This window comes from Mobula hypostoma, chromosome 26 (assembly GCF_963921235.1).
Source record: "Mobula hypostoma chromosome 26, sMobHyp1.1, whole genome shotgun sequence".
NCBI classification, from domain to species: Eukaryota; Metazoa; Chordata; class Chondrichthyes; order Myliobatiformes; family Myliobatidae; genus Mobula; species Mobula hypostoma.
This window is the reverse complement of record NC_086122.1, coordinates 19,406,482-19,428,853: the sequence shown is the minus strand read 5'-3', so window position 1 is coordinate 19,428,853 and position 22,372 is coordinate 19,406,482. Positions and strand designations below refer to the sequence as shown.

Genomic DNA, 22,372 nt, shown 5'->3' with positions numbered 1-22,372 from the left:
AAAGTCATGTGGGCATGACTATTTTTGGTGGGGGAGAGTGTAATGCTCTGGTTAAGATTTATACTGCTATGCTATAGGTAGTTCATTTCAGCTGTTTTCTGCAAAAGCTGTGCATCCTGCTGGGAGAATGGTTTGGTTTTGGCTAGAGCTAAGAGTCCCGCTGTTCCGCTTAGGATTATTGCGTCAGCCAGCCAGTATTGTGGAATCAGGAGATAGTTCTAGCGAGAGTGGGTGGAGAGAGTTTTGGTGACAGACAGTGGGATTTGGGGGGTCTCTTTGGCAGGAGCTGCAGAGAGGACAGAAGGGAAGATGGTTGAGAATGCTGTGAGCAAGAACATCCCTGCTGCACGAAGTGCTTTGTGCAGATGAATGGCTTGAAGGTGGAAGGGCCAATACTCTCGGGAGAGAGTCCATTTATTCAAGATGGATTCCGAGCGAGGTTTTGAACATGGTGTGCGCTTTCATGCAGACTGTGGGTCCAGCACTTAAGTAAAAATACAACTCCAGGATGAGCTCCAACTTCATGTGCACATTGGAATGGGTTAACTGCAATTGGCCCTTTTTTTTCTTTTCTCTTTTCCTGTTCGATAAAGCTGAAATTTGTAAATATACTTTCCTCATAATGTTATGCAGTTTTTCAATCTGTCATTACCTGCTGACCGACAATTGTGTACAGTACCTATAAAAAAAATTCACCCTCCACCCCCCCCTCGGAAGTTTATTGTTTTACAACATTGAATCACAGTGCATTTAATTTGGCTTACTGATCAACAGAAAAAGACCCTTTTGTGTCAAAGTGAAAACAGATCTCTACAAACTGATCTAAATTAGTTACAAATATAAAACACAAAATAATTGATTGCTTAAGTATCCACCCCCTTCAAGTCAGTACTTAGCAGCTGCACCTTTGGCAGCAATTACAGCCTTGAGTCTGTGTGGATAGGTCTCTATCGGCTTTGCACGTCCAGAACTGCAATTTTCCCCATTCTTCTTTATAAAACTGCTCTAGCTCTGTCAGATTGGATGGTGGTTGTGAGTGAACAGTGCTTTTCAAATCAATCTACAAACTCTCAATTGGATTGAGGTCTGGACTCTGACTTGGTCACTCCAGGACATTAACTGTTGTTTTTAAGCCATTCCTGTGTAGCTTTGGCTTTATGCTTGGGGTTATTGTCTTGCTGGAAGACAAATCTTCTCCCAAGTCACAGTTCTCTTGCAGATTGCATCAGGCTTTCCTCCAGGATTTCCCTCAATTTTGCTGCATTGATTTTACCTTCTATCTCCACAAGCCTTCCAGGGCCTACTGCAGTGAAGCAACTCCACAGCATGATGCAGCCACAACCACACTTCATGGTAAGGATGATGTGTTTTCGATGATGTGAGGTGTTTGGCTTACACCACACATAAAGTTTACTCTGATGGCCAAAAAGCTCAGTTTTGGTTTCATCAGAACATAGAACCTTCTTCCACTAATTTCAGAGCTCCCACATGCCTCTGGAAAACTCAAGCCGAGATTTCATGTGGGCTTTTTTCAACAGTGGCTTTCTCTGTGCCACCCTCCTATAAAACTGCGACCGGTGAAGCACCCGGAGAATAGTTGTTGTTTGCGCAGTCCCTCCCATCTCAGCCACTGAAGCTTGTAACTCCTCCAGAGTTGTCATGGGTCTCTTGGTGACCTCCCTCATTAGTCCCCTTCTTGCACGGTCACTCATTTTGAGGATGGCCTACTCTAGGCAGACTTACAGCTGTGTCATCTTCTGTCCATTTCTTGAAGTTTGACTAAATTGTACTCCAAAGGATAATCAGTGGCTTGGAAATTTTCTTGTATCCATCTCCTGACTTGTGCTTTTCAATAACCTTTTTGTGGAATTGCTTGGAGTGTTCTCTTGACTTCATGGTGTAGTTTTTGCCAGGATACTGACACACCAGCATTTGGACCTTCCAGATGCAGGTGTATTTTTACCACAATCAATTGAAACACCTTGACTGCACACAGGTCTCCAAAAACAGATCTCCTTTTAACTAATAATGTGCCTTCTAAAACTATTTGGCTGCACCAGTGGTGATTTGGTGTGTCATATTAAAAGGGTGTGAATAATTATGCAATCAATTATTTTGTGTTCTATATTTGCGATTAACTTAGATCACCTTGTAGAGATCTGTTTTCACATTGACACAAAAGAGTCCTTTTCTGTTGATCAGTGTCTAAAAAGCCAAATTAAATCCACTCTGAATTAATGTTGTAAAACTATAAAACACAAACACTTCCAAGGGGAGGGGGTGAATACTTCTTATAGGCACTGTATAGGGAGTATTTACATGGTATTCATTCATATTGAAGTTTACTTTCATCGGAACATCACGGTATGTTTGGTTGAACCCCTAATCATACCGACCCTAGGCATGTATTGTTTATGAAAGGTGGCCTTCTCTCCGCTGAGTCCTGTGGCTGTGAGCAGAGCTGGCCAGCGAGCCAAGTTTGCATATGAGCCTGGTGAGGGGACCAAGGAAAGTTAGGGAAGAACACAAGGGCATAAGAGAAAGGAAGCAGGAGTTGGCCACAGCCTGCCCCTCTCCCATGCTTGCTCCTTCATACAAAGAGATCATGGGGTAAACTTTAACTTCACGGTTATTTTCCTGCACCAGCCTTCAACATCCAGAAACAGTGAGCTTAGAATCAGGATCTTTATTCTAAGCACAGAACTTGCTTGCAAGCGTTTTTGTCCTTGTGCATACTTCACACAAAAGCAGTCAGCATTTAGCACGAACAACGGCAATCCAACCAATGGCAAGTCACCAGATCATCGCCTTTTGTTGTTACAAAGGGAGGAATGTTGGCAAACGTGCTGGGGTGAATTCAGCATCCTTGACTGCATAGAACTGTAGTCTGTTATATCTAACTAAACAGGTAGATGGAGCCCTGGTTCAAGATTTAATCCAAACGATGCACATCTCAAGCAATGTACTTAGTCGCAGCATTTATTAAAGGCAGTTCCCATTGCACTTAACGTTATGCAATATCTCTCTGTCGCTACGGTACTTTTTGTACCAGGGTAATTGTTAGAATTGGGCAAAGTTAGTGAGAGTGAGATGAATTAATTTCACATTTTAGCATTGACATAAACTTGCATTAAGCACCTTCAATAATCAAACAAAGAAGACATTTTAATCACTGCTCAAGTAAATTGTTTAGAGGTCTACTTCTTTCTTGAAAGCAGTGCTATTTTGTCTCTCACTTGAACAATAACAGGTGAACATTAAAATTCATCTGCAAAAAAAATCCACAGATAAACAACCGCTGTTAAGGGATTAACGTCATTATTCTTTACTGATCTCTTGTCTGCAACTGGAATATGTACTTAGCAATTTCCATCAATTAGTGTTTTGTTTTCAACATTTCCACAGTGTATTTCATCTGACTTCACTGGATTTAAAAAAAATCCATCTGTTCAGACATGGTTAGAAGATATTTTATTTCCTGAACAGGAAATCTGCCAGATAAACAATCAGTCATGCTTTGTGCAGACTTTAGATTATTATTGTGTGGTGGATTCGAATAATCTAATACTCCTCATTCACATGTCACTTTGAGCTGCCCTAATAAAGAAACATTTTCAATGTCTCCACTGGATAACCACAGTCTCAAAGAGCTGGAGTAATTCCCCTTTTAATTCCCAGTCAGGTATTTTCATCTGCAACAACAGTTGACATACTAAATCTAGGTAAGGTTTGGAAATATCATCCAGGAACCGTTATCCCTTCTTTTTCCATGGACATTTGATGAGAACAGGAGGGACTTCGCTGTTGAAAAATCTATAAACTACAGGACTAAAATGAAACAGAATGTGCTGGAAGCAGTCAGCAGGATGGACAGCCTCTGTGGAGAGACAAAAGACATTCAACTTGAAACACTAACTGTTTCTCTCACTGCAGATGCTGCTTGATTTGTGTTTTCCCCACCTATTTTCATCAAACTGGCTCTTCTGTCATGGAAATCTTGTCAAAACAGAATGACAATAGGGTCTGAAGGGCCTCGACCCGAAAGTTCGACTGAACACTTTCCCATAGATGGAGTCTGGCCTGCTGAGTTCCTCCAGCAATTTTGTATGTGTGTTGCTTGGATTTCCAGCATCTGCAGATTTTCTCTTGTTTGTGACAATAGGGAGGCAAGGAGGGAAGTGAAAATCATAGAGGAGCTGTTGACTTTAAATGCATCTCTTTTAGAAAATGTTGCTGAAGTCTCTGAACAGCAATGGATAGAGCTTTTGGCATCACAATCAGCAGGGATCTGGCACTGGAGCTGGAAGCTTAGATCAGTATCGTGACTTAGGGAAGAGTGTTAAAGTGGATGGTGTTTTGCATGTCAGAAGATAGAAACTTGTGGCAAATAAAGCTTGATGCTTCCTTGCACAGGCTGAAGGAGCAATTTGACCTTGGAAATCAACATGAAATGCAACTCATTAATTTGCTCTCTGTATCTCATAAGGTCCAGGATCTGTCTGCTAGAAAGATGGCCTGATTGACACTACCAACACAAAGCCACTGATAGTTTAAGCCTCTCTGGTAACAAAAAATATCAAACCCAGTCAGCATACTTGGGGCAGGACCTTGCCTCCTGCCTGCACTTTCCTGTCCCTGCTCAAAGAGGAATTCAATATACAAGAACTGCAAAAGAACATTTTAATTGCTTAATTTCTGGCATTGAGGAACCAGGTCAAATCAGGGCCTTCCCAGCTTAGGTCACATGTAAGGACATGTAACCAGTAAAATGAGGCACTGATCCCCAGAAATATTTCCTTTGAAAGGAACTATTCATGAGCTAGGTATAGGAAGACATGATCGAAAAATCTATATTTGAAAAAGAGGCAAGCTTGTATAAACACTCTGAATAAAACCATAACAAAAATTGTACTGAAAGAATATTTTTCTACTCAGGAAAATACAATAAAGTCTCCAGCATTAAACATTGCAGAGATCACTACATCAGCTCTGTACACTCTTTTCTTATCTTCTCTGTCATGCTAAGGATCTAGCGGTGTGATTGCTGAAATCCCCATATCTTCCAATTACAGGTCAATACTGAAGTACATTGTACTCTTAACCAGAATCAGAATCAGGTTTATTATCACCGGCACATGGCGTAAAATTTGTTAACCTAGCAGCAGCAGTTCAATGCAATTAATAATCTAGCAGAGAGAAAAATAAATAAATAAAACACGGTAATAATAAACAAGTAAATCAATTGCGTATATTGAAAAAAATGTGCAAAAACAGAAATACTGCATATTTTTTAAAAAGTGAGGTAGTGTCCAAAGCTTCAATGTTCATTTAGGAATCGGATGGCAGAGGGGAAGAAGCTGTTCCTGAATCGCTGAGTGTGTGCCTTCAGGTTTCTGTACCTCCTACCTGATGGTAGCAGTGAGAAAAGGGCATGTCCTGGGTGCTGGATGTCTTTAATTATTGACGCTGCCTTTCTGAGACACTGCTCCCTAAAGATGTCCTGGGTACTTTGCAGGCTAGTGCCCAAGATGGAGCTGACCAGATTTACAATCTTCTACAGCTTCTTTTGGTCCTGTGCAGTAACCCCTCCATACCAGACAGTGATTCAATCTGTCAGAATGTTCTTCACAGTACAACTATAGAAGATTTTGAGTGTATTTGTTGACATGCCAAATATCTTCAAACTTCTAATAAAGTATAGCACTGTCTTGCCTTCTTTATAACTACATTGATATGTTGGGACCAGGTTAGATCTTCAGAGATCTTGACACCCAGGAACTTGAAGCTGCTCACTCTCTCCACTTCTGATCCCTCTATGAGGATTTATATGTTTTCCTTCATCTTACCTTTCCTGAAGTCCACAATCATCTCTTTCGTCACCACCTGAGATTCTACCAACAATGGTTGTATTGTCAGCAAATTTATAGATGGTAGTTGAGCTATGCTTAGCCAGACAATCATGTGATTATACAGAGTAGTGCAGTGGGCTAAGCACATACCCCTGAGGTGTGCCAGTGTTGATTGTCAAAGAGGAGGATATGTTATCACCAATCCACACAGACTGTGGTCGTTCGGTTAGGAAGTCGAGGATCCAGTTGCAGAGGAAGGTACGGAGGCTCAGATTCTGCAACTTCTGAATCAGGATTGTGGGAATGATGGTATTAAATGCTGAGCTATAGTCAATGAACAGCATCCTGATGCAGGTGTTTGTGTTGTCTAGGTGGTCTAAAGCCATGAGGAGAGCCATTGAGATTGCTTCTGTCATTGACCTATTGTGGTGATAGGCAAACCATCACACTCTCTTTAGATATCTTAAACTTTAGCAACTATATTCCAGTAAGTCTAGACAATCAACTCCATTAAATTAACAGCAAACTTGCTATTAATCCATGACCCCTTGAATTACCACAGGGCTTCTTCATGTGTGAAATATTGTGTCGGTGGCAAAAAGAAACAGAAAATCCTGTAAATGCTCAGTAAATCAGGCAGCAACTGTGGAGAGAGAATCAATTATTGTTTCAAATCGGGTGAAGAATCCTGGATCTGAATTGTTAACTGTTACTTTTCTGAAAGATATTTGCTGACTTGCAAAGTGATTTTATTTCGGGTTTCCAGTGGTTATGATTTTTATTGATTACCATTTGCTACTGGGCTTGCTGAGCATACGCATTATATTTGGTAGGGCTGACTTTGAATCAGGATTGCAGAATCAGAATAAGAAGCAAGTTTAATACCACTGACATACTGTATGTTGTGAAATTTGTTGTTTTGCGGCAGAGAACAGTGTAATATGTTAAAATACTATAAATTACAATAAAAATATATTTAAAAAGAAGTTTAAAATGTAGTGCAAAAAGAGACCAAAAATAGTGAGGTAGTGTTCATTGCCCATTCAGAAATTTGATGATGGCATGATAATGTAGTGTTTAGCATGATACATTAATGTACCAGAGATGGGGGTTCAATTCTCACCTCTGCCTATAAGGAGTGCACACATTCTCTCTGCGACTGTGCAGGTTTTCTCCAGATGCTCCAGTCTCCTCCCCGCAGTTCAAAAGCGTATCAGTTGGTAGCTTAATTGGTCGTTGTCAATTGTCCAGCAGTTAGGCTAGGATTAAATCCAGCAATTGCTGGGTGGCTCGGCTTGAAGGGCCGAAATGCCCTATTCCGTGCTGTACCTCAATAAATAAAATATATAATAAATACAAATCTCTCCCTAAAATGCTGAGTGCGTGTCTTCAGGCTCCTGTACCTCCTCGCTGTTGTAGTAATAAGAAGAGAGCACGTCCTGGGTGATGGGGGTCATTAACAACGAATACCAGCATTTTCAGGCATCACCTTTTTGAAGAAGTCCTCAATGGTAGGGAGTCTAGTGCCCATGATGGAGCTGGCTGAGCTTACAACTTTCTGCAGCTTCTTCCAATCCTGTACAGTGGCCTCTCCGTACCAGACAGTGATGCAAACAGTTAGAGTGGTCTCCACAGTACATCTGTAGAAAGTCTTTGGTGACATACCAAATCTCCTCAAGCTCCTAATGAAGTACTACCATTGGCATGCCTTCTTAGTAATTGCATCAATGTGTTAGGCCCAGGATCAACCGTCAGAGATGTTGAAAGAGTAACTTGAAACTGGTCATCCTTTCCACTGCTGACCCCTCAATAATGACTGGCCTCAGAAACAACTCACTTTTCATACTTGCTGTAAACCTGAAGCATCGCCACCACCCTTACCAAGTTGGCAATCTGTATAGATTGTAGTAAATTTATGCTATGTAATTTACACAGCTACATCAACCCAGGCACTTATGGATTCAAGAGCATTCAAACAACTGTAAATGTGGAGTCCAATTTTGCATTTTAATATTTTTAAAATTTATATTCAAACTCATTTAGGTGTGCAGAGCTTTGCAGAAACATTTCAGTAAAAACGTGCAGAGATCTCCAAAAATATTAATGTCTGTATTTGTCTTTAACTATGTTTGTGCCAAGCTCCGTGTCAGTTACACACGTGCACAGCATTTTCCTGAATGCATAACAACTCATGTTCATGGAATTATTTTATTACAAATATGATGCAAGTAGTAGGAGATTACTGTAAATGTATAAATGTATCACTGAAGAATTAATATCAGGCCTGTAAGTGACAGAGATATAATGACGATGTAATTTTATTATATCAGAGTATCTATTTGGGAACTCATACCCCACTTTTGAACTCATACATACAATGTAGTCTAACCAAGACAGCATATAAGAAGCCACAACTAAATCTCACAGGTTTCTGCCCTGACGAGAACTCTCTAGGTGAAGAGATTTTCCAAATTCCCTTGATTCAGAAATGCTCCCATTTGACTGAAACCAATATTGGCACTCAAGAAAGAAAGGAAACAGCAAACACAATATTTGGCCAGTTAGCCAGATTGTCACAAAGGATATTTTTTTTTCAGCTGGAAATCATTATGCAGAATAGGTTAATGTTGCACTTAGAAAATCATTATATAACAGACAGTTATAAAATGGTTTTAAGGAAGGAAGATCACATTTGACAAATTGTGCAGACATGTTAGTTCGGTGGGGGGGGGTCTACAGTAATAGTGTATTAGGATTTTCAAAGGACATTTAATAACAAATATATTATTGCAATTATTTAAGTAAAAGCTAAAATGAATGGGAATTATAGTAATATTTTAGCATGGAGATAAGATTGCTAAGGGTCAAAATGCAGTGAGGAAGAGTGTATGTGACGCTTTCAAGCTGTTTATAGAGGGGTGTTGTAAGACTCAGTGCTGGGTGCTCAGCTATTTTTTGATGTACTTTTCTTCCCAGACTCGAGGGGAAGCCATGGGAACCACAGGGGCACCCTCAATGCCTGCCTTTTCTTTGGCTACATTGAACAGTCCATATTTCAAGACTTCCCCAGTAATGCTCCCCAACTCTTCCTTCACTACATTGATGGCTGCATTGGCACTGCTTCATGCACCCATGCTGAGCTCATCAGTTTCATCAATTTTTGCTCCAACTTCCATCCAAATTCACTTGCTCCATTTCTCGATCTCTCTGTCACCATCTCGGGATACAAATTGTCGAACAACGTCTGTTACAAAACAACTGTTTCCCTCAGCTATCTTGACTATAACTCTTCCCACCACGTCTCCTGTAAGAATGTTATTCCCTTTCCTCAGTTTCTTCATCTCTACTGCATCAGTTCCCAGGATGAGGCTTTCCTTTCCAGAACATCAGGGATGTCCTCCTTCTTCAAATAATGGGGTTTCCCTTCTTCCACCATTGATTCTACCCTCAGCTGCATCTCTTCCAATTCCCAAACATCCACTTTTACCCCATCTTCCTGCTACCTTTACAGTGACAGTGTTCCTCTTGTCCTCCATGATTCCCTTGTCCATTCATCCTTCCCCACTACTCTCTCTCAAGGCGCTGATCACTGCAAATGGCCAACGTGCAACACCTGCCCATCCTGCCCATTCACCACCTCCCTCACCTTCATTCAGGGCCTTAAACAGACATTCCAGGTGAGGCAGCTCTTAACTTGTGAATCTGCTGGGGTCATCTGTTGTGTCTGGTGTTCCCAATGTGACCTCCTCTACATTGGTTAGACCCGTCATAAACTGAGGGACTGCTTCTTCAAATACTTCTGCTCTATCCATCAAAAACAGAACTTCCTAGTGACCAAACTTCCTATTTCTGTTTTCCATTTCCATTCCTACACATTAGTCCTTGGCCTACTGTTATGTCACGATGAGTCCAGCCGCAGGGTGGAGGAGCAACACCTTACTTTCCATCAGGGTCAATTTTTTCTTATGGTTAAAAAAAAGTCCTTCCCCCTCATATTTCCCATTCTGGCCTCTTACCTCTTCTCACCTGCCTATTACCTCCCCCTGAGACCCTGCTCCTCCTCCTTCTCTTTCTCCCATGGTCCACTCTCCTCTCCAATCAGATTCTTTTCTCTCCAGTCCTTTACCTTACCTACCCACCCGGCTTCATCTATCACCTTTCAACTAGCTTTATTCTCCTTCCCCCCACCCTTTTTATTCTGGCATCTCCCCCCTTCCTTTCTAGTTCTCAAGAAGGGTCTTAACCCAAAACGGCAACTGTTTATTCATTTCTACTGATGCTGCCTGACCTGCTGAGTTCCTCCAGCAGTTTATGTGTGTGGCTTTGGTGTTTGTGATGTAATATTCAACCCGATCTGTTAACTTTCTTTCCCTCTCCGCATAAGCTGCATGCCCTGATGAGTATTTTCAACATTTTCTAGTTCTATTTCAACATCTGTAAAACTGTTGTTTATCCTACAAAGTTTTCCTGGCATCACGTTATATTTCTGCTGTAGGCAGATAGCTTGATGACTTGCATTTATTTATCCTACATGGAAACTCTAGAGACGACCACTAGTGGGGGTCAGAGAGAAGATTATTTACATTCTGAATTTTTCTAATCAAAAATTGTTATTATCAATGACAATAAATAACTTTTTCAATCACTTTTTCAAATACTGAAGCTACATAATTTTGTCCTTATTTAACAATATATACTGTGTACCTTAAATAAAGTGTACACAATTTGTATTGGAATCATACAAGTGATTCCATAAATCAAACGTATCACCTTCCAGATAGCCTCCTTCCCCTCCCCAACCCTTTTTATTCTGGCATCTTCCACCTTCTTTCTCAGTCGTGAAGAAGGGTCTCGGACCGAAACGTCAACTGTCCATTCATTTCCATAGACACTGCCTGACCTGCTCAGTTCCTCCAGCATTTTGTGTGTGTATCAAATGAAAAGTGCAGAAAAACTACCAAACAAAATTTGGTAATTCTTACCTGAAATCCCGACCTATTCTTTTACCCCATTCAGGAATTCCTGGATCAGGGCACATATTATATCCTTGTGCCATCCCTGCTTGAGTTACTAAGAAGAAAGGAGATAGAATTGAAATCCGGTTTCACCAATATCAATTTTGTAACTCATCTATTTTACACTCCTCTGAATTACGACTTATTTATTAACAGGATATTTAAACATTGCTTGAAAGCTGTAAAAAAAGTAAGTGGGGGATATATTAAGTCTAATAGATAAATTAAAATTCAATCATTATGTACTTTACACTACCTTAGTTATTTCTTTAGATTGTGTTGCTCTTTCAACTTGAAAATTGTGGTTAATAAATGCCATAATTACTCATATTTTTATATATCTCCTTTATGCAAGAAATATGAGAAGATATGCAATTCATAAATTACAAATCTGTAACATTCCCCCATGCTGAAGCAGAACTGTTTTCCAGGAGCATGCAAGTTAGCAGGATATGCAAGTGATTTAATAAGGGAATTTAATTTTCTGTTGATTTAATATTCTATTTTCCCTGACTTTAACAGTATCATTAATCTATGGTATAAAAAAAGCTTGCATGCAATATTAAAATTGACCAGAATTCACCGTAGACCATAGATGTCAGCAAGAGGCCCGATGTATGGAGTGATGCTCTATACATGTACTCCAAATTTCATGATGAAATGATTAATCAAATTATTTTTCTTAATTGAAACAAAGACAACAATATAATGGATAATTAGGATAAGAAATGACAGCACCCATAAATTTTACACTCTATTAACCAGCAGAATTAGGTCAGAATTGAGCTTATTCCATCACCCATTATGCATGATAAACAGAGTATAACTATTTAAACAATATTATAGACCATAAGACAGAGGGATAGTATAAGGCCATTCAGATCATCAAGTCTGCTTTGCCATTCCATCATAGCTAATATACTTTCCCTCTCATCCCATTCTTCTGCCTTCTCCCCAAACCCTTGGCAGCCCCTGCACATCTATTTCTTCTACTAAAGTGCATGACCTTACACTGTATTCCATCTGCCATTTGTTTGTCCATTTCCCTAATATGTTCAAGCCCTTCTGCAGAATCTCTGCTTCCTCAATACTACCTGCCACATCACCTATATTTGTATAATTCTCAAACATGTCTAGAGAACCTTCAATTCCACCAGCCAGAGCATTTACGCATAACATGAAAAGTTACAGACCTAACAGCAATCCTTGTGGAACACCATTAGTCACCGGCAGCCAACTAGAAACAGCCCTTTTATTTCTATGCTGACTGTCAGCCAATTTTCTATCCATGTAGGTATCTTTCCAGTAATTCCATGGACTCTTGATTAGCAGCCTCATTTGTAGTACCTTGTCAAAGGCCTTCTGAAAATCTGAGTGAAAAACAACATCCATTGACTCTCCTTTGCCTATTCTGCCAGTTATTTCCTCAAAGAATTTCATCAGATGTGTCAGGTATGACCTTCCCTGAAGGAAACTATGCACATTTTATTGTGTGTCTCCAAGTACCCAAAAGCTCATCCTTAATATTAATTTTAGGATCACTGAAGTCAGGCTAACTGACCTATGATTTTCTGTTTCTTGCCTCCCTTCCTTCTTAAAGAGTGGAATAACTTTTGTGATTTTCCAGTCCTTTGGAACCATTCCAGAATCTAGTGACTGTTGAAGGATTACTACTAATGCCTCCACAATCTTTTCAGCTACCTCCTTCAGAACCATGAGATGTAGTCCATCTGGTCCAGGTGACTTTTCTACCCTCAAATCTTTCAGCTTCCTAAGCACTTCCTCCTTAGTAACAGCAACCACACTCACTTTGGTCCTCTGACAGTCTCAAATTTGGGTAAAGGAAGCCTTATTTCAAAGCTTCCAAATAACACAAAGCTTAGATCTGAAGCACACTTTGAGGAGAATAGTGATACACTTTGGGAGAGTCTGATCAAAATGTTAAAATCTGCAGAAGCATAACAGATGAATTTTCAGGGAGAAGAGCATGAAGCAGTGTTTTGGTAGGAATAATTCAGAAAGGTAACATAACTAATCGCAGAATTTTAAAGAAATTTCAAAAATGGAAAAAATCAACCATGAACTTACCAAATAGTGGAACTAGTGGGAAGGGCTAATTGACTTACCCCCCGCCCTAATTCTGCTTTTTATGCTCTTATATTTTTATATCATGATGAACTGTTGCAACATTATATTTATTGTGCTTCAGAATTGGTTGTAAGTAGGCTGCCACAATAAAGAATTATACAGCATACACAAAATGCTGGAGGAACTCAGCAAACCAGGCAGCATCTGTGGAGGGGAACAAACAGTCAACATTTGGACTGAGACCCTTCATCAGGACCAAAACGTTGACTGTTTATTCCCCTCTATAGAGGTGGCCTGATTTTTTGATTTCCTCCAGCATTTTCTGTGTGCTGCTGAAGATTTCCAGCATCTGCAGAACCTTTTGCGTTTCTTAATGTTTCTATATTGAGTGAGTTATACAATAACTCACATTGCAGAATACAGAGAATGAAGATCCACTAAAGGAAGGAATGTTGCTTATTTTAAAAAAAGGTTTTGACTACAGCAATTTAATCAAAAGATTTTTCAAGGCAAGTCTATAGGTTCTGAAAGAGAGGGGGTGACAAAATAGACTTGAGATTTTTGAGAAGTTGTTATTTTTGAAGTGAGCTCAAAGTAAATAAAACAAATCTTGAATTCTCGGCACAGGGCCGAGTAAAGGTATCTGTGATTTAAAGGCAATATGTCAAAAGGTAATATACAAAGTTCCTGCAGTGATGACTACTATTTTCATCTCATTTGATTAAAATAAACAAGTGATTTAATTTTAATTTCTGTACAAACTGCTGTAGGATTCTGTTTAGCAATAATGCCATCAGCTCACAAACATCACAGTACAATGTAGCTAATTATCTGTCATATTCTGACATTCAGTCAGTAAACAGTCCTATTCAGTGAAGCTCATGTGATTATCATTTTTAAAATGACTGCACACGTAAGTGATAATATAGCACTAGAGTGTTCACTTCTTAAAATAGTGTTCTGGCATCTTCCACACCTACCCCAGAAGACTAGGCCAAATATCTCATAAGAAAGATGATTAATGAGAAATGCTAGGCTTTTCTAAAAGGTGACTAAATGAGTACATTAGGATCAACATCAGTTTTGGTCATGGCCCGACTCTGAAAACTACACTTACAGCTAAATCCAAAGCCTCTGGTACAATTGACGAAGTGAAACACATTTTTCAAACCCAAAACAGGTTGACCTTTCCAGCTAGGAGCAGAACTCTGCTGTAGATTCTTATGGACAGGATATCTGCACATTTGGAAAACTGTGGAATTATTAGGGATAGTCAGCATGGCTTATTTTCAGGGGAGATCCTGAATCGCAAAGTGGGCTAAGGTTTTTGAGGAGGCTTACGGGGATAAGTACTAGAAATGAGGATTTCCTAGTGGTACGTTGGTGTTCCTGGTTGCCACCTTTTTCGATTTGACTTTGCATTCCCATTCTGACATGGCCTCCTCTACTGCCACAATAAGACCACTCTCAGTTTGGAGGAACAACACCTCATATTCTATCTAGAGAGCCTCCAAAATGTTTGTCATGAACATTGATTTCTCTAACTTCCAGTAATTTCTACTCCTCCCCACTTCTCTCCTTTGCTATTCTGCATTTTCCTCACCTGCCCATCACCTCCTTCTGGGTATCCCTCCTCCTTCCCTTTCTCCCAAGGTCCATTCCTCATGAATCAGATTCCTTCTTGTCAGCCCTTTGCCTCTCCCACCCATCAAATCACAGCTTCTTAATTCAATACCCCTCTCCCACCCACCCAACTTCCCTATCACCTGGTTTCACCTACCACCGGCCAGCTTGTGTTCCTTCCCTTCTTATTATAGATTCATCCTCCCTCCTTTCCAGTCCTGATGAGTGATTTCAGCCCGACTCTTTATTCCTCTCCAGAGGTGCTGCCGGTTCCTAAGGTTGTCATAGCCAGGGCTGGTGGTGGGGATAAGCTTCCATTGCCTATAAAGTGCTCCAAATGGCATGTGTCTCTAACTGCCTCTACAGCCAAGTCCAAATTTTGGCCTTCACATGTGGCTTAGCTAGTCCTGGCAGAACTGATTCTACTGACAAGAGAAGGGGCCTCAAAACTAGTTGCTTCAGGCAGGTGGGGCTTGTCAGCCTTGGACGGCAGCCCGAGTAGGAGAAGGAAAACTCTGATTTTAAACCTCCACTGCCTTGTGGCCATACCCACCCATGGGAAAGGCTTCGGGAGTAAACCTGGTGGAAGAAATCTGGAGCCGTGGTCTCTAAGACAGTTTGATGTTGTTTACAGGAGGTGCAAACCCATGATCGCCTGGGATCAACGGCTGCCTTCTAGGTGCTGTCTGGCCTGCTGAGTTGCTCCCGCATTTTGTGGGCGTAGCTCTAGACTTCCAGCAGCTGCAAGATCTCTTGCCTTGAATTCATTGCAGATTTATCTTACTCAGTTACTTTTAAGCCTCAGTTTATTGATGCAATGTTACTTCACAACACCATGATGAACGTTCAATCAGATTCCACTGCTCAAGATTAGCAAGCAGTAGCTAGTAAGTGAAAGGGGCACGAATTAGCTGATGAGTCATCTAGTCCATTTCTGAGGACAGATAATCAAATCTCTCAAAAGTTGGTACAAAACAGCAGAGAAAAATAAAGGCTTAAAACACGGCCTTTTCTCCTTGAAGCGACGGAGAGCGATGGAGAGGTGACCTGATAGAGGTGTACAAGATAATGAGAGGCATTGATCATGTGGATAGTCAGAGGCTTTTTCCCAGGGCTGAAACGGCTAGCATGAGAGGGCATATTTTTAAAGTGCTTGGAAGTAGATACAGAGGAGATGTTAGGGGTAAGTTTTTTTTACGCAGAGAGTGGTGAGTACATGGAATGGGCTGCCAGCGGTGGTGTGGAGGCAGAAACGATAGGGTCTTTTAAGAGACTCCTGGATGGGTACGTGGAGCTTAGAAAAATAAAGGCCTATGGGTAAGCCTAGGTAGTTCTAAGGTAGGGACACGATCGGCACAGCTTTGTGGGCCGAAGGGCCTGTATTGAGCTGTAGGTTTTCTATGTTTCTAAAATATAATTTTCTATCACATCAAGACTGAGAATGTAAAATGAAGAGCAACTTACAAACTGAAGACTTCTGATTGTCTTTGCTGGGAAGTAATTTAACACCTCGAGATTTCAGCTCAATCAGCTTTTTAACTGCAAGAGAGAAGATTAAATAAGGCATTAGCAGTCAAAATGTGCAAGTGCTGTGCATGCTTCAAGATAGGAAGTTACAAAATTCTGGGGAATTTGAAGGAAAGTTGATGCTGCAGAATTAAAAAAAAATAGAATTACCACTTTTCAGTCACCCACAACTGTTCTTGAGAGTCTAGTCAGAGAAATCAAACCCAATAAACAATGCATTGCACCATCGAGAGCAGTTAGGATTTAGGTACTATTGTAGAAACAAAGGCACAGAGCTGCCAAAGACTGACTGAAGTGAGTAATATAAATCAGTGGAAGAAACAATAAACAATGAAAGACGGAAAGGAAATTCACTGGTCATTACAGCAGGCCAGTGCACTACTTTCATCAGAGCATGAAGCCCTTGACAAGCTATCATTCTAGAATACCAGAGCGATAACATTTCTCAATTATGCATTGGTACAAAACTGTTCCAAATGACATCCAAAATAATGTTCATCCCTGTTATGACCCAACAAGGAATATATCTGGGATTGGTATTGGTTTATTATACCAAGATACAGTGAAAAGCTTGTCTTGCATACTGGTTATACAAATCAAATCATTACACAGTACACTAAGGTAAAACAATAATAATGCAGATAAAGTGTAAAAGATACCGAAAAAGGATAAAATGCAAGACCCTGACAAGGTAGATCTTGTGGGGGCATGGTGGCGTAGTGATTAGCACAATGCTTTACCATACTAGTGAACTGGGTTAATATCGCACCACAGCCTGTAAGGAGTTTCTTTTCTTTTCAAATCTTTTTATCATTATATTATTCAAAAAAAAAACACGAGTACAACAAAGTAACAACACTTACAATGTCTCAAGGAAAAAAAACATTATCTTAAAGATTGAAAAATTTTGTGATAATAAAAAAACCCTACTAAGCAGAAAAAGTATGGAAAAAAATCCCCATTAGGTGTACAACCCCGGAGTCATGCGTCATACAAAAAGCTTCTAAAAATAAACATCAAACCACCAGCAAGAAAGAAAAATACACCAAAAGATTTACAATTAGATTGTGGAAAAAATCTATCAATTAGCTCAAATGATAATAATGAGCAAATGAGCCCCATCTTTTCTCAAAATCAAATAAAGATTCAAAGGTTTGACTTCTGCCTGTAAGGAGTTTGTGCGTTCTCCATATTACCGCGTGGGTTTCCTCTGGGTGTTCCGATTTCCTTCCAAAGTCCCAAGATATACGTTGGTAGGTTAATTTAGTCATCGTAAATTGTCCCTTGATTACGCTTGGATTAAATTGGGGCAATTGCTGGGTGGTGTGGGTCCATGGACCAGAAGGGCCTATGCACAATGTATCTCTATACGGATGAATAAATAAATCTTGTGTTTGTTTTAAATAATCATGAAAGTAACGGCAGCTTATTTTGTGAACAGTGCAAAGATTCTGGAACTACTCTACAGCATTTTGGGGAACTATTTCTGTGAAATAGGTAGTCTGGGTTACCTGATCCAAGAGAACTTCAATAAATCAGGGCAACTTTTTTCCTTCATTAACTAATTTAGGTACTTTAGCTGATTCCGTGCACATTCAAGATGATCTATTGTGAGAGTATCTAATCTAAAATCTACATCACCACAGAGGTTGATATGGTTTGCAATACGATACAATGTAAAATCCATAGTCTGCAACCTTCCTGGCACTCAATAACATCCACAGCCCACTGAGAGGAAATGTTTCAAGATTTACACCTCTGAAGTTATGAAGTTTGCAGCTCTGATATGGAAACTGCATCAAGTCAAGTCAAGTTTATTGTTGTTTAACTACATACATGTATGCGATGTATATAACCATATAATGCATATAGAAATGAGATAACTTTTCTCCAAACCTGGGTATAAAGCACAATAGTACACATAATACACATAACACACAATAGCTTATGAAGTTAAAGATAAAATCTACAGATGAATCACACATAACTAGTCATAGTCATACTTTATTGATCCTGGGGGAAATTGGTTTTCGTTACAGTTGCTCCATAAATAATAAATAGTAATAAGACCATAAATAATAATATGTAAATTATGCCAGGAAATAAGTCCAGGACCAGCCTATTGGCTCAGGGTGTCTGACCCTCCAAGGGAGGAGTTGTAAAGTTTGATGGCTACAGGAAGGGATGACTTCCTATGACGCTCTGTGTTGCATTTCGGTGGAATGAGTCTCTGGCTGAATGTACTCCTGTGCCCAACCAGTACGTTATGTAGTGGATGGGAGATATTGTCCAAGATGGCATGCAACTTGGACAGCATCCTCTTTTCAGACACCACCGTCAGAGAGTCCAGTTCCATCCGCACAACGTCACTGGCCATACGAATGAGTTTGTTGATTCTGTTGGTGTCTGCTAATCTCAGCCTGCTGCCCCAGCACACAACAGCAAACATGATAGCACTGGCCACCACAGACTCGTAGAACATCCTCAGCATCGTCCGGCAGATGTTAAAGGACCTCAGTCTCCTCAGAAAATAGAGATGGCTCTGACCCTTCTTGTAGACAGCCTCAGTGTTCTTTGACCAGTCCAGTTTATTGTCAACTCGCATCCCTAGGTACTTGTAATCCTCCATCATGTCCACACTGACCCCCTGGATGGAAACAGGGATCACTGGTACCTTAGCTCTCCTCAGGTCTACCACCAGCTCCTTAGTCTTTTTTCATTAAGCTGTAGATAATTCTGCTCACACCATGTGACAAAGTAACAAACTAAAGTGCATTAATATTAAATATTGCAACGTATGGAACAGATTAACCAGTAAAACTTCGAATGCCGTGCAGCCAAGAGTTCAAAAGCTGAATGGCCTGGGAGAAGAAACTGTTTCTCATCCTGACTGTCCTTGTTTTTATGCATCGGAGTCTCCTGCCTGATGGTAGGAAGTCAAAGAGGATGCTGGATGGATGGGTGGGATCCTTAATAATACGAAGGGCCTCGCATACGCAGTGCTCTGATAAATGCTCCTGTTGGATGGTAGGGAGACCCCTATGATGTCTCAGCTGTTCTCACGGCCCTTAGTAGGGACTTCTGGTCTGAGGCTCGACAACTGCCTTAGCAGATGGAGATGCAACTTGTCAGGACATTCTCAACGGTGCTCCTGTAAAACGCCGTTAAGATGGGTCGGGGGAGCCTCACTCACCTCAATCATCTTAGGAAGTGGAGGCACTGCTGTGCCTTCTTGTCCAGGGAGCTGATACTAAAGGACCAGGTGAAGTCATCCGTGGTGTGAACTCCCAGGAACTTGCTGCACTTAACTCCCTCTACAGAGGAGCCACGTATTCGCAGAGGGGAGTGGTTCACCTGCACCTTCCTGAAAACCACAATGATCTCCTATGCCTTCTCCAGGTTCAGGCTCATGTTGCTCTTCGCACACCAATCCACCAGCCACTACAATTCCTCTCTATATTCCGTCTTGTCATTGTTCTTGGTAAGGCCAACAGCTGCTGTGTCAGCTGCAAACTTGATGACACAGTTTGAGCTGGATCCTGGGACACAGACATGCATCAACAGTGTGAACAGCCTTGGGGAATGCCAGTGCTCAGTGTAATGGGATGAGAGATGTTGCCGGCCACATGAACTGACTGTGGCCTTACTGTTAAGAAGTCCAGTATCCAATTGCAGAGGGAGGTGTTGAGACCCAGCAAAGACGGTTTCCCCAACATTTTCTGGGGTATGATGATGTTGAATGTTGAGCTGAAGTCTATAAAGAGCAGACTGGCATACGAGACCCCATTTTCCCAATGGGACGGGACAGAGTGGAGGGCAGAGGCTATTGCATCATCAGTGGATCGATTTAAGTGATAATCGAACTGGAAAGGGTCCAGTGTAGTGGGGAGAAAGGCTGTAATATGCTCTGTAAACAACCGCTCAAAGCATTTCATAATGCTTGAAGTTACTGCCACCGGACGATAGTCATTTAGGAAGCTGATGGTCGCTTTCTTAGGCAATGGAATGATGGTTACTGTCTTGAAAGCCAAGGGGAGAATAGATTGCTCTAGACAGGTGTTGAATATATTTCAGCACCTCTGTCAGCTGGGCTGTGCAATTTTTCAGAACCTAACCTAGTATATTAACGGGCCCTGCAGCTCTACGTGGGTTGACTCTGGCCTGGGTTTTCCTCACCTCCGCTTCAGCCAGGTGGAGTGTCTGCTTCCCTGGAGGGAGCAGTGCCTTCCTCACCAGCACTTTGTTCTGTGCATCAAACCAGGCACAGAAAATACATTCAACCTCTCAGGGAGTGAAACATCCTTGTCACTGATGTACAGGGTAGATTTGTAGTCGGTAATCCTGTCCATTCCTTGCTACATGCGCCTGATGTCTCTGCTATTGCACAAGAGGCTGTAAATTCTCTGAGAATGCTCCCATTTTGCCTTCTTGACAGAGCGGGAGAGCACATTTTTGCTTCCCCGAGAGCTGTCACATCCCCCAAGCTAAAGGCAGCATCACGATCCCTCAGCTGTGCAAGGACCTGTGCAGTAAGCCATAGTTTCTGATTTGCCCTCACCTGTGTGCATTACATGATCGTAACATCCTCAATACACTTCTCTACGTAGCTGGTCACAGAATCCACATAATCCTCAATGTTACCATGGTTACCATAGGTAGCAGCCACCCTGAACATTCTCCAGTTCGCATTATCATAGCAGTCCTGCAGTGCAGAGATTGCATCCTCAGGCCAGGTTTCCACTACCTTTAGAACTGGTTAGACCCGTTTGATCACTGGTTTCTATGCTGGAATTAACATTACAGATATGTGATCTGAGAGACCATCGTAGGATCGAAGGACTGCTTTATAGGCAATGGTATGTTAGTATAAAGCAGGTCTAGAGTATTTTCACAAACAAGAGAAAATCTGCAGGTGCTGGAAATCCAAGCAACCCACACAAAATGCTGGAGGATCTCAGCAGACCAGGCAGCATCAATGGACAGTTGACATTTCAGGCCAAGACCACCTCAGAAGTCAAAATGCCGGTGAAATTCAGGCAGGACTGTTTTTAGGTTTGCATGGTTAAGATTGCTTGTAATAATGAAGATACTGTCGGGGCGTTTGGTTTGAAAGTTACTAAGGGAATTGTAGAGCTCACGCAGTGCCTCGTCGGCATTAAGCAGAGGGGGGGGTCGGATGTATATAGCTACCAACACAACTGTAGTGAAGTCGCTTGGTATATAAAACAGACTGCACTTCAGAAATATGAACTCAATCATCAGTGGACAGTGGGAAGCCACACTGCAAAAGCATCCATACACCAGTTCTTATTTATGTAAATACAGATCCCACCATCATGGGTCTTGCACGGATTCCTGGCAGTCCAAAACACGCTGAAACCCTCGAGCTTGTTGTCACATATGGTGAGGAGTCCTGAAGACAAGTTCCTGTGAGAATGAGGGCACAGATGTGTTTCTCTCACTGGTTCTGTCTCAAGCGCAGGTGGTCCAGTTCATTTTCAAGCGAACGTACGTTTGCCAGTAAGAATGAGGGGCGAGCAGGCCTGAAGGGCTTCGACCCAAGTCGTATGCAAATTCCACTCCTTCTTCACCCTTTTTGTTTTTTCGCACTGCTCTTCCTAGGGCGTCACCCACGGAGGTCTGCAGCAGGCAGTGGCGAGCGCAATATGCCCAGGCCGTGGAGCTCTTCTGTAGTCCAAGACTTCTCTAGCAAGGTGGAAATGCTGTGCACAGTATATTTAACAGTCAGCAGCGTTTTCCAATCACAACAATGGCCTAGGGGACATGGACGAACAATTACACCCAGAGACAAAGTGGTTCCAGTGTCTGAACATGCCGCCATCTTGGAAATTTTGGAAATCAGGTGCACAATGCTGAATCACTCCAGAAAATTTCAGACTGAGATTCATAAGCAAACCTCAATGGTTCAGAACTTATCACAATAATACTTTACTCCAGGTGAAGACACTTCAATTACACGATGCTGAAACAAATGCTACATAATTGATTGTATTTGCATATCCTTCATAGCAATATTGTTGACACGAATTCTCTTTGGGTAGCTGGATCTGTTTGGGATCATTAGTTGGAGGGTGAACCATGTTGGATACCATAATTAAGGATTAACTAGAATGAGAATCACTCTTTAGGAAATAAAATCTGTATGCAATTGAATTTCCACCTCATATTTTGTTCTGGTGACACCAGTCACTGGATCTGGGACATTCTCTGTCCAATTCAAACTACAAAGGGAAACGCAATAGACAAACG

General features: G+C 41.2%; 1 protein-coding gene across 1 annotated transcript in view; it reads right to left on the bottom strand.

Moving 5' to 3' along the window:
* Window positions 1–22,372, bottom strand: part of csmd2 (CUB and Sushi multiple domains 2) — a 2,031,293-nt gene that overhangs the window by 622,418 nt on the left and 1,386,503 nt on the right. Inside the window, exons 7-8 of the mRNA XM_063033882.1 lie at window positions 16,040–16,114; window positions 10,832–10,919 (exon numbers count right to left, since the gene is read on the bottom strand). Of these exons, the coding sequence (XP_062889952.1) occupies window positions 10,832–10,919; window positions 16,040–16,114 (163 nt within the window). The remainder of the gene's footprint in view (window positions 1–10,831; window positions 10,920–16,039; window positions 16,115–22,372) is intronic.